Source organism: Heliangelus exortis, chromosome Z (genome assembly GCF_036169615.1).
Source record: "Heliangelus exortis chromosome Z, bHelExo1.hap1, whole genome shotgun sequence".
Taxonomy (NCBI): Eukaryota; Metazoa; Chordata; class Aves; order Apodiformes; family Trochilidae; genus Heliangelus; species Heliangelus exortis.
In genome coordinates this window covers 10,967,744-10,979,101 of record NC_092454.1, presented here as the reverse complement: position 1 = coordinate 10,979,101, position 11,358 = coordinate 10,967,744, and the positions used below count along the sequence as shown (strand labels likewise).

Here is an 11,358-nt window from a genome sequence, read left to right as displayed (position 1 = left end):
CAGGGGCCATGACTGCACCTGGGGACACTATGGGCTGGCACAGCTCACATGGGGAAAATCCCACGGGAGAGAAGCATGAGGAGTCCCTGACTCCCCTGTCCAGCTGCTGCGTCACGACGGGGCAGAAGGGCCCCAGCTCTGCGCTGGATCCCTGGCACTCACCTCCCTGCTGCCTTGCACCCTTGTGCCTCCAAAGGGGACAACCCAACTTGTACACAGCCCAAAGGGTGGCATTTCAGGGGGAGACAGAGCGAGTGGGCAGCCCACCGCCCTTCTCCATCTTTCTGCTCTAAATAAACTGTATTCCACAGTCAAAAAAATGCAAACCCTTCAGATCCTGGCTCCTCCAAAAATAACCCGAGCTTTAATAACGCTTGTAAATGCTTCTGGCACATTCCCAGCTGCAGGGTGGGCTCCGGGCTGGGGGGGTGGAAGGAGGTGGTGGAGGGGCTGCCTGAGCAGTGTAGCATGAGGGGAGGGGTGGATAGGATGGGGACACATGCCCCCCCCCAGCCCATTGTCCCACAGCTACATCCAGCCCTTGCAACTTCTTGGCACTGGTGATCCAAGAAGAGAGAAGCAAAAAGTTTTTGACATCTGGAGAAAGTGGCCTTCTAGGAGCCCTCAGCCCCGGGTTGCAGGGAGTGTAGGAGGGACAGGAGCAGCCGAGGACCAAAGGGCTGCTGGCGCCATGGGGAAAGCAACAGAAGAGCTTCTGCTGGACTCTGGAGAGCAGCTATTAATACTGACGAATTAGGCACATATTTGGACAAGGAAAATCAGTAACCACCAGCACGCAGCTTCTGAGGGGAGGGGTAAGATTCATCTCCCATCATTCCCTGGTCAGGATGGATGGCTTTTTGCAAGATGCTTTGGCTCAGAGCAACTTCATGGGCTTGGCACACAAGGGAAGGATGATGATGTACATGGTGTGAGCAGCCAGGCAGTTCCCCTAGAGCTGGGCAGGGTTTTAGCCCTCAGATGTCCCTCTGAAGGACCAAATTTTCTCTCTCTCCTCACTCCCTTTTGCTGCAGGCATCATGGCCACATCTGACTGGCACAGCTTGGGGCCATCCAGGTGCCCAGGCCCACAAGTCTACTACCCTCAAAGCTGTCCTCTGGGGTGACCTCTGGGACAAAGGGGTGCAGAGGGGTGTAAGTGAGCATCCACCCCATTGCTGCCCCATGCCAAGCCCCACCCAGCCCTGGCCTAAGGCTTCTGTCCACAGTGACCTTTGCTCCACGCTCCATGGGCTCCCAGGAAAAGGCTTGGACCACCATCTGAAGAGAACTTCCCGAGTGCAACCTGTGCCCCAGCTTCTCACCCTGTCCCAGGGCTCCACACGAAATTGGGCTGTGGCTTCCCTGCCTACCTCCAACTTAGCCAGACTTGGATCCCTGCAGAGGTGCAGGCATTTCATGACTGTGACACCTTGGCTCCAAGCTCCTGCATGTGCTCACACAGACCTGCCTGCCTAAATAGTCCCTACCCACTGGAGTGGGTAAAATGCACCCCACATCCCTCCCCTGGGGTTTGTGCCACCACCCCTTGCCTGTAGCCCAGACGGGAGCACACCAGAGTGGGTGTGTTTGCAGCCCTGTGCTGAGGGTGCTGGAGGTCCTTTGGCTCCAAGATGCTGGGAAGAAGCCAGGGCTGCTGCCACATCCTGCCCTCTTACTGTCCTTGCTCCAAGGGGCAGTACCTGGGCAAGGACCCGGTGCTGGGCCAGGCCAGTGCAGATTGCCAGGGGACAGCTGGGAGGACAGGGATGCCTGCGAGAGCCACAAATCCACTCTGGAGCCTGGCCAGGGGTGAAGGTCTCAGGGGATACAGACCCTCTGCATTCCCGGCGATGTGCACACAAGGGGCCGAGAGGTCCCCAGACAGGATGTTGTGGAGCACTGCCCTGGTCTGCAGCTCGTGCTGCCCAGGATGGGTCTCAGAGGCTGGGGACATGGGCAAACCCACCCGCGTCCCCACTCCACCCCACAGCATCCCTGCCTGCCCCACTGCTACTTGGGCAAAAGTATCCCCCAAATCCCTGCTGAGTGACAGGATGGGAACAGGTGGGGACACACTCGGGGCAGCTGCTGCCTGCACAGGTTGGCCCCAGGGGACTATTTCAGGGTGGTGATCTCAGCGCCAGCAGCCGGGAGGGCTCTGACCACATTCCTGGACCCACAGCATGCCAAGGGCTGCCACTTCCCCACCAGTGGGACACTAGTGGTCAGGGGGTCTCCCACCTGCACGCCTGTAAGCACCCTATTCAAGGATATTTTCAGCTGGTGGCAGGAAGAGGGCCAGGAGACCAGCAGACCAGCTGCCCCCTCCCCTCCTGAAGACCAAATCCCCCAGCAACAAAATCCCCAGGATCCCCTCCTGTGACAGTGGCCCCCCAGCAGCACCTGTGAGGGCCGGCACATGGCTGGCAGCAGGGGTCCAGCCTGCTGGGTGCCTGGGGGCTGAACGTGCCTCAAATATTTTCCATGCTGTATAAGCACCCGTGCTGCGCTCCCCCCTGCCTCTGCTGGGAGGGCAGGCGCCTTTGCCCCCCCTGCCCACCAACCCTCCCTTTCTCCTGGGGGGTTGTGTTGATATACAGGCCGTGAGAAAGCAGGAAAATCAGATTTTATTGATGAATGCATCTTTCCAAGGAGACATGGGCATCCCCCACCCCACCCCGGAGCTTCAGAGGGAGCTGGTTTCCTTCAATGTTTAATATAGGATGCTTTAAGTATCAAAATAGTGAGAGAAGCCTCAGCAAGTGCAAAGGGGGAGGGACAAGGGTCCCGGAACCAAGGAGGGGTGGATTGCTGGGCTGCGGGACCCCAGTGAAAGCTGAGTGTTAGTGGGAAAGGCACAAGCTGGGGCAGGGATAATAAATGAACTTCGAAAGCTGCAGGCTCAATACTAGAGAAATGGAAAAGTTACAAAAATATTCCAGATCTTGGAAAACAATGCAGGCACTTGGGAAGGATAAAGAAGGCAGAGCTGGCTGGGAATGGGGGAAGGGGGAAAACCTCACAGGAAGGCAAAGAGCAGCTCTGGGGGTGAACCCATTGCATCCCCCCCTTCCTGAGCAGAGGCACTGCTTCCAGCCTTGCTGCTCCCCGGGGGAGCCCTGGCTGAAGAACATGCTCATGGAAGGGGTTCAGTGCCTCCCAGGGAAGCTGGGGAGGAAGGGGAGAGGAGGAAGATTGAGCCAGCAATAAGGCATTGGAGGTAAAAGGCAGTTCCCGTGCGAGACCTCAGTGAGGAACTGTGTCGCTCCCTGAACGCACAGGAGAGGGGGTAAGGAGAAAGAAGAAAGGAGCACAAGCAAGACAAACAAAGGCACACAGAAATATCCCCTACAAATGGAGCTCTCCAGCCCCGCACCCTGAGGCGGGCAGGTGAGCCCTGAGCCGGTGCAGCCCCAGCTCCCAGCCCAGCCGGGTCCCTCCGGGAGCTCTGGCTGTGCCAGGGTGGGCGTGGGAAGGTGGGCTGGGCGGCAAAGCGGAGCTGCTGGTGCGGCACCGGCTTGGAGCAGCAACTGGGTTAGTCCCGGCGCTCTGGGTGCAGGCAGAGCTCTGGCCTAGCCCAGGCAGCCCTTCGTTTGAGCCGGGTCGTCTTAAATATGAGCGGGCGGGCGGGCGGGTGGCAGTCTGTGCGGTGAGCGGCGGGAGGGGGGCGGGGCTCAGTTCTGCTCCTCATCCCGCAGCTCCGAGGGGAGGAACTTGTACTGCTGCTGCCGGATCATGGCCAGCTTCTTCCGAGCCTCCTCCAGCTCCCGCTCCTTCCGCAGCATCTCCTCCTGGGCGGCGATGATCTGCCAGGAGAGAGCCCCGGGGTCACAGGTGCCTCCAACATGGATGGGCCAGATGGAGCCTCTGCCTTCGCTGAGACTGCTGCTTCCCCCCATCACAGCCCCAGACCCCCCCAACACCCCGAGGCTGGTGTAGCCCCATGCACGAGGGCTTTATTGTCCCTGCGGTAGGACCACTGTTGTTTGGAGATGACAGGGAGTAGCACAGCTCCTGGAGCTCAGCCCAGGCACCCTGTTCACAGTTGTGAGCCTGTGGGCAGGAGGGAGCACTGGGGCCTGTGGCATCTCACACCGGGGAGCTCTCACCACTTACCCAAAGCTCTGCCCTTCATACCTGTCAGGAACACTGGGATAGCTCAGGCACCACACCAAGGAGAAGCCAGGGGGTTACACTCCGGGGAGTATGCACCATCACTGGCTGTGCCTGCTACTACATGGGGCCAGGATGAGGGTGAAGCAATAGTGTTTAACTGGGTAGTACGGGTGCACCCACAGCATCTTTGGGAAAGTCTCTGGAAACATGGTGGTGTGTGTGGGACACACTCTTGAGAAAGGCACACACAGGTTGTGGTGGCTGCCAGCACTGCCCCTGCTCTATCAGAGTTGTTCCTCACCTGTGCAATCCCCCCGACCATCTTCTCCTTCACCACCACCGTCTCATCGTGGTCCTGGAAGGCAGCTGCCTTCTGTGCTGCCTTCACCAGATTGTCCGAAGCTCTCTTCACGGCATTGCCAGCAGCCTACAGGGGGGAAGGAGGGGAAAACATCCTAAGTCCCAGCCCCCCAGGGTAACAACTGCAGCCTGGAGGGGGTGAGAAAGAGCCCCTGCCCCAGGCCACGCTGGCAGGCAGGATGAGCAGCCAGGCATGCTGGGAGCTACAGGCAGGGATTCCTTTACATGGCTCGCTGCCTTGCCAGCCGTTCATGACCATTTCAGGCACTGCTGCTCTCAGCCAGGCTCTGCCTCCTGTCTGAGCAGTGAGGCAGGGACTGGGGGGCAGACTCACCAAGCCCCCTGCCCCCCCCCCCCCCCCCCCCCGAGGAACCAATGCTGGGATCTTGGGAGTTAAAATGGGTAGGCATAAATTTTGTGTGTTGCTGAGTCTGAGAATTAAGGGTGCTACAAATATGCTCCCCAAATATTAACCTCTAAAATGACAGGGATGCAGTGTGCCCAGTTCAGACATTCCCGTGCCAGTTCATCCCCCCTGCACACTGCCAGGCTCAAGCAGCCCAGCACCACTCCTACGCCTGGCTAGCAGTGAAGCTCATACGTAGCTAGCAGTGAAGTCCAAGTGAACTGGAGCCTGTGCTACAATGATCTCCCCGCTGACAGCATGCAGGCAGGGAGGAGTGTGAGCCCTGGGGAGCACAAACCTTCCCTCAGCCCACTCCCTCCCACCCACCCACCCACCCCTCAAGCAACTGGGGAAAAGGCAGCTGGGGCTGGGGGAGGTAGCCTGGGACTTACCTGGAGCCGCTTCATGGCCTCTGAGTCATGGTCAGCCTTCACCTTGCAGGCCACCAGCAGCTGTGCTGTGGAGGCAGCCACCTGCTTGGCAGATGAGATGAGCTTCTCCTCGCTGGCATGGCCCTGCACTGCTGCATTGGCTGCTTCGCACAGGTTGTTGGTGGCAGCAGCCACCATGCGTGCCTGCAGAGAGAGAGGCTGTCAGGGAGCCAACCCTGGTGAGGGGATACCTGGCCAGACCCAAGAAAGCTGTGGGGCATGGCGTGGGGACAACCAGCTCCTATACCATGTCACAGCTGGTGGGTGAAGGAGCAAGAAACATGGCTGCCTCTTCCACCAAGGAGAAGTGCAAGGCCAGAGCGTTCTCATCTTTGCAGCAGCAGCCAAGATGAGGGTTGCTCCCCCACCCTCTGAGCATGACCTTGATACTCACAGCTGAAATGAGTCCCTGGGACCACTGTCCATCATCCAATGCATTGGCGGGAATGGCGCCCACCTGTCAAGAAGGAGAGAGCTGAGGCTCACCACCCCATGTGTCCTTTACCATGGGGCACAAGGGATGCAAGCAACCCTGGGAGAAAGGAGAACCCACCACAGCTCTACATGTTCTTAAATCTTTCCCTCTTCCCTTACCTTTCCTTGGGCCACTAATTCTCGCTGGGCTGCTGAAGCTGCCTTCACCAGGGCGCTCGTGGCTGCAGCAATGGATTTGGCTGCTTCCAGGATCTGCTCCTCAAAATTCAGGCTCTCATCTGCTTGCTGCAAGCAAAAGCAGGGTGTGAGTCCCAGGCTGGGAGAGCCGGGGCAGACCAAGGTGACATAATGGGACTCAGGGAGCACATACAGAGCTTGATTAAGGGCCACTGGGGGACTGGAGGGTTTGGGTTGCTCAAGGAAGGTCCAGCTGGGGACATGGGGTACATTGGGAGCACAGAAAGAGGGACTGGCTATTGGATGTGTGGCATCCCATGTATGACCCTTGACACCTGTGTGAAGGGCAGACAGGAGAGTCCCACCCAGTCCACCCTGAGCTGAGTATGGGCATCTGCCAAGGCTCAGCACCACTACCTTGGGCTTGGCTCTTGGTTTCAGCTGCTCCAGCTTCTTGGCAGCAGCCTCAATGGCAGCTGCTGCCCCCAGCAGCTCATTCTCAGCGATGACAGTGGGGTCTTCTGGATCAACCCACTCTGTCCCTAGTAAAAACAGGAAGAGAGGAAGGTTAAAGCTGCATGTGAGGCCTCATCTCCAACTCCCTCTACCTCCTCCAGCTGCTACTGAGCTCTTTCACCCTAATCCCAGCCCTCAGTCTGGCCCTCTTGAGCAGGACCTTTCCTCACCTTTCATGGCCTCAGCTGCCTGGATGAGCTCGGTGACAGAGCTGGCCACACGCTTGGAGTAGCCTGCCAGCTGCTGCTTCAGCTCGTGAGTTGGCTTCTGCAGGATCTGTGGGGAAGCAGCAGATGTAAGCACCTGGAAAAGGGGGACCTCAGAGGTCTGTTCAGGGTGTGCTCCCCAGGGAAGGAGGGCGGGGGGGATCCTCTAGCTCCCCAGACGTGCAAGCCTCAGATGTTGTTGGTGATGCTTTCTGGAGTGACCCCAGCTGGTCTCCTGCCCAACGACCTGATGAGACTCCTCTTAGCCCTTCTGCATCCACAGCTTCTGGGACATCTTGCAGAAACAAGACCCTCAGTGCAAACCTTCCTGCACTCAGCAGCTACCCTCTCCAGGATCTGTTCCCCAACAAAGCATTTCAAGCTCTAGAAGCACTTCCTTCTTGCTGAAACTAATTAGGAGATTTGTCAGCAAACAAAAGCTGGGCAAAGCGAGGTGACCCAGGAGCCACATCCCAGCCCAGGAGGGCTGGCTCTGCCAGGATAAGGTGGCAGGCAGAGCCATGAGGATCCTTCAGTGGGGTGGGACACATGCACACACCACAGCACACATGTGCACACACACACAGGGTCTGTAGGCACAAGCAGAGCTCACCATTGGCTCGACTTGCATAGCAGAGGTGGCAGCTGCCCACCAGCTAGGGCGGGTGTGAGTACACACACACACACAGACCCCAGGGTCCCTGCGGACACACGCAAGTGCCACCCCAGCACTGGGCTGGGCACACAGACACACCATGAGCAAGGCTCATGCTGAGGTTAGACACCAGCAGGCACCCCAATATCACCTTACTCACCGGCTGACAGGGAGGGAGGGAGGGAGGGAGAGAAGGAGAAGAGAAAGAAGAAAGCAGTGAACAGCCCAGCCAGGACATGTGGGTGCTGGGGATAAGGGGCACAGGGAACACACGAGAGGTGGGTGCTCTCTAGTGCAGGGTGAAGGGAAGCCAAGAGAGGTGGGAATGAAGGATCAGAAGTCCTGAGTGGGGAGCTGTGTTGCCATCATTAGCTCATCCTTCAGCCTTGGAGGACTGGGGAAGCCAGAGCACAGGGATGAGGCTCCCACAACCAGAGAAGACACCCACACCCAGAACAGCCATGAAGTGACTCTCCTCCTTGCTCCACTTTATACCTATTTCTTCCCACCCTTAACTGCTTCACTGCAGTTTGCAGCCATCAGACTTCTCTTCCTTTTGGAGGGAGAGACCTACTGCTACCAAATACCAAGTCCCTGTGGAGGTTCAAATTCCTTCCCCTCCCCAGTGAAATAAGCAGACGTTCCCACTCCCCTGCCAGGAGCCACGTTTTCCATCCTGAGCCAAATAACCCTCTTTCTGGAACCCCAAACCACGCTTGTTCACACTCTGTGTAAGGCACTGGTCCCCACGGGGTCCCAGTGTACAGCAATGGGCTTGCTACTGCCAGGGAGTGAGGCAGCTTCACATCTGCCATCTTCCCTCCTTTTCCTCGACATCTTTCCTGCTTGTGGCTTTCCAGGAGCCTGATGCCCTCTGATAAATGGGAGCCACGTGCTTCATTCCTGCCTTTACAGACCAGAGTGCTGCAGAGTCTGAGGAGGTCACACCTTTATCCTGAACTTCTGTGGGGCCATCCCAGCAAAGTCACTGGAGCTGCACCTGGCTCAGAGTTCCCAGGCTGATGGAACACAGTGATGGCTGATTTGCCCTCATAAACTCATCCCGACTACACGGTACATTATTAAGCCTGCTATCTGCCCTTACAACCTATTTAAAACTACTAAACAGTCTCTGTCTGGGTCTGAAAGAACCCCAGAGGCTATGGGGTTACTAAAGTACACCTATGATGAATCTTCCACAGGATGAGAGACGTTCACAGGATTAAGAGACGTTACACAGCAGCTGGATGGTTACACCCTGAATATAGCAGAGTAGCGTGTTCCTGCAAGTAGGCTGACCTCAGGCACTGCCACACTAACTCATTAGCCCAAATCATCTGTTAACAACAGGCCATCCAGAGAATTTCCTCTCAGCACTCCAGCCTTGGCTGCCGTGACTTACGTGTGGCTGAAGCATCTTCCAGGCAGACATTTGATCTAGATGCAGATGGATGGAAAACTCACCACTCCCCTTGGAACTGTACCCCACTGGTTACCTCCTGCAGATAAAACCACCCTCTGACTTCCCCTCTGCCTACCTTCCATTGCTACCCATCCATTTCTGCCCACCTCCTCTTTATGCTGCCAGTGTTGGTTGCCACCTGCCTGAAGGGCCTTTCCTTGCAGGAAACCAGCCAGAGCTCCACCACCTTGTGTCTGGTGAGCCTGAATGGCACTCTCCCACCAAGCCCTTCTAAGTAGCTTAGTGAAACCCTACCACAGAGCTGACTTGCCCTCAGCCTTTGTCTTGACTCTGCTTTGAGGGCTCCCACAGCTCTGTGGGCTTGGTCTGTGCATCTCTCCAATGCCCTTGACTCCACCTTTGTGAGCTTGCCAAGAATGCAAACCACTGGAGGGACCTCATCCGCTCCTTTCTACTGCTCTACAGTCTTAATTTGCTTCTTGTAAATTAATGAAAGCAGCCAGCTGAAGTCTTTGGGAGGGCTCAGAAAAAGGAAGAGTGGACAAACAGGGTGCAGCTGGTATTTGTAGCAATAACCCCTCCTATTGTGGGCCTTGCCCACCTCTCACTCTGCAGTGACCTTAACAAACTCTGTTTTCACATGGCCTGAAGTCTTATTCCCACCACTTTTACTGGGAGCTGCTTCAGGATTTTGCTCCTGTGTTGTCAAGTTTCCAGCCTCCATCTGTTTACAGACAGTTAATCTCCATCTGTTGTTAGCCAAATACCTTTCTTCAGAGCCTGTTTATCTCTTTGACATCTGCTTCCCAGGCAGGGGCTCGGACATGTGCTGTGCCACCACACAGGTAGTGAAGGGGGCACCGTAAAGACCTCAGCGGGAGGGGCAGAGCCCAGAAGGAGACCGGGGGAACACCATGGGTGGCCTCTGCCCACCCTGGGAACAGTGGTGGGGGGACACTCACCACCAGCACGTGCTCCAGCAGCTCCAGGTAGCCATCGGCACACTCCTTGCCGAAGCGCAGTGCCCGCTGCCGCACGTCCCCGCTCACCTCTGGGTGGTAGGCAGCTTCCTGAAAACCGGAGACAGAAAAACCCCCAATCACACACAGAGCCACCCCTGCTGGCACCCACAGCCCCCCCGAACAAGATTTGCTAGACCCAGGCTTGTCCCCAACCGGCAGCCCACCCCACCTTGCAGGCACGCAGCATATCAGCGATAGCGCGGCGGCTCAGGTTGGCCGTGGCGATGACATCTTCCTGCCGACACGAGTTGCCGGCTGCCACCGCTTTGGCTGTGGCCATTGTGATGCCTTTTGTCATACGGATGAAGTCCTCTGGGGTGGAGACCTTGGCGGGGGGCACAGGGGAGGAGAAGACCTGCCAGGGGAGAGGTGGTGGTGGTGAGGCAGTGGGCAGGCGGTGGGAGGGGGGGTGGCGGCAGTGCCGTGGCTGTACTCACCGCCAGCTCTTGGCGGATGTGCTCTATCGTGGCCTCCAGTGCTCGTGTCCCCTTCGTGGCCTCGTCCTCCACGGCCTTCACTGTCTTCAGCAAGGAAGTGACATTTGTCACCATCACCTGTGGAAGGGAAGAGAGACAGGTGAAGCCCCACACAAGCTCAGGGCTGCTGCCAGTACCTGTCCCCACCAGTTCATGGTGTGGTCCAAAATGGCCCTGTTCCCATACTCCACTCACACCACCTCATCTGGCTCTAACACCAATGCCTCCTCTGCATGCTATGCCCCACCTTTTCTGTGCCTCTTCCTCCCCTCCTGCCCTGACTGCCCTGCCAGTTGCCCTTCTGTCCCCAGACAGGCAGAGAAGCACCCCTGATCCTTCATCAGCCACCCCTACGCCTTCTCCAGCCTCCCCTGCCCCATTCTCTCCTTTCCATCATGCCCAGCTCAGACCTTGGCAGAGTTCTTCAGCTGATAGACAGCAGGGTCATCCCCAGCTTTGCCAGCAGCTGCCTTGGTGGCACCAATCAGGTCTCCAAGTGCTTTGGCCACATCCTTCACAGCATTGATCAGGACCACCTGGGAAGACCAAGACAAGAGCAACATTTTGGGACTGATCACACTCAGGCTGAGGGTCATGTGGCCCAGCAGTAAGAAATTTGGGCACCCCAAGTGACACAGCTGGGGTTTGACACTCCCCAGCTCAGCCAGCACCAACCAAAGCCCAGCCAGCCTTCTCCACAACATGTAGAATGCAGCCCAGAACACCATATGACACCTGCAACCTTCAACCCTTCCATTCACCCCATCCCACCTGAGTCTCTGGGTCTTCAGATCCCAGGCTGGCAGCACCCAACTTCACCACCTCTGCTAGGCGGGTGATGGTGGACACAGAGGACTGGGCAGCCTGGGCCAGCTTCTCCTGGCTGGCTGTGGCATTCTGCACTAACACCTTGGTGTCCTCCACCAGTGCCTTGGCGGTCTTCAAGATGCCCTCCCTGGGAAAAAGAAGGGAGTCAGAGAGGACACAGCCTTCTACACACACATGGGATCCTTGGGGTGTGGAGAAACTGTGGACCCTGCCTCCTACCACATACAAGCTGGAGAGGAAACAGTGTGACTTGAACTTGCAGCTCTCCTTTGGGCTAGTCCACAGCTCAGAAAGACAGGAGACC

The 11,358-nt window shown here is 57.3% G+C and overlaps 1 protein-coding gene across 4 annotated transcripts in view; it reads right to left on the bottom strand.

The window, feature by feature from the left end:
* Positions 1–2,610: 2,610 nt before the first annotated feature.
* Positions 2,611–11,358, bottom strand: part of TLN1 (talin 1) — a 38,502-nt gene continuing 29,754 nt past the window's right edge. For all 4 annotated transcript variants that reach the window (XM_071731848.1, XM_071731850.1, XM_071731847.1 and 1 more), the window contains 12 exons: positions 10,998–11,181; positions 10,637–10,762; positions 10,188–10,304; positions 9,920–10,105; positions 9,691–9,798; positions 6,615–6,720; positions 6,346–6,470; positions 5,911–6,036; positions 5,711–5,773; positions 5,278–5,460; positions 4,421–4,546; positions 2,611–3,809 (listed from right to left, as the gene is read on the bottom strand). In XM_071731848.1, the coding sequence (XP_071587949.1) occupies positions 3,678–3,809; positions 4,421–4,546; positions 5,278–5,460; positions 5,711–5,773; positions 5,911–6,036; positions 6,346–6,470; positions 6,615–6,720; positions 9,691–9,798; positions 9,920–10,105; positions 10,188–10,304; positions 10,637–10,762; positions 10,998–11,181 (1,582 nt within the window). In that variant the 3' untranslated portion in view covers positions 2,611–3,677. The remainder of the gene's footprint in view (positions 3,810–4,420; positions 4,547–5,277; positions 5,461–5,710; positions 5,774–5,910; positions 6,037–6,345; positions 6,471–6,614; positions 6,721–9,690; positions 9,799–9,919; positions 10,106–10,187; positions 10,305–10,636; positions 10,763–10,997; positions 11,182–11,358) is intronic.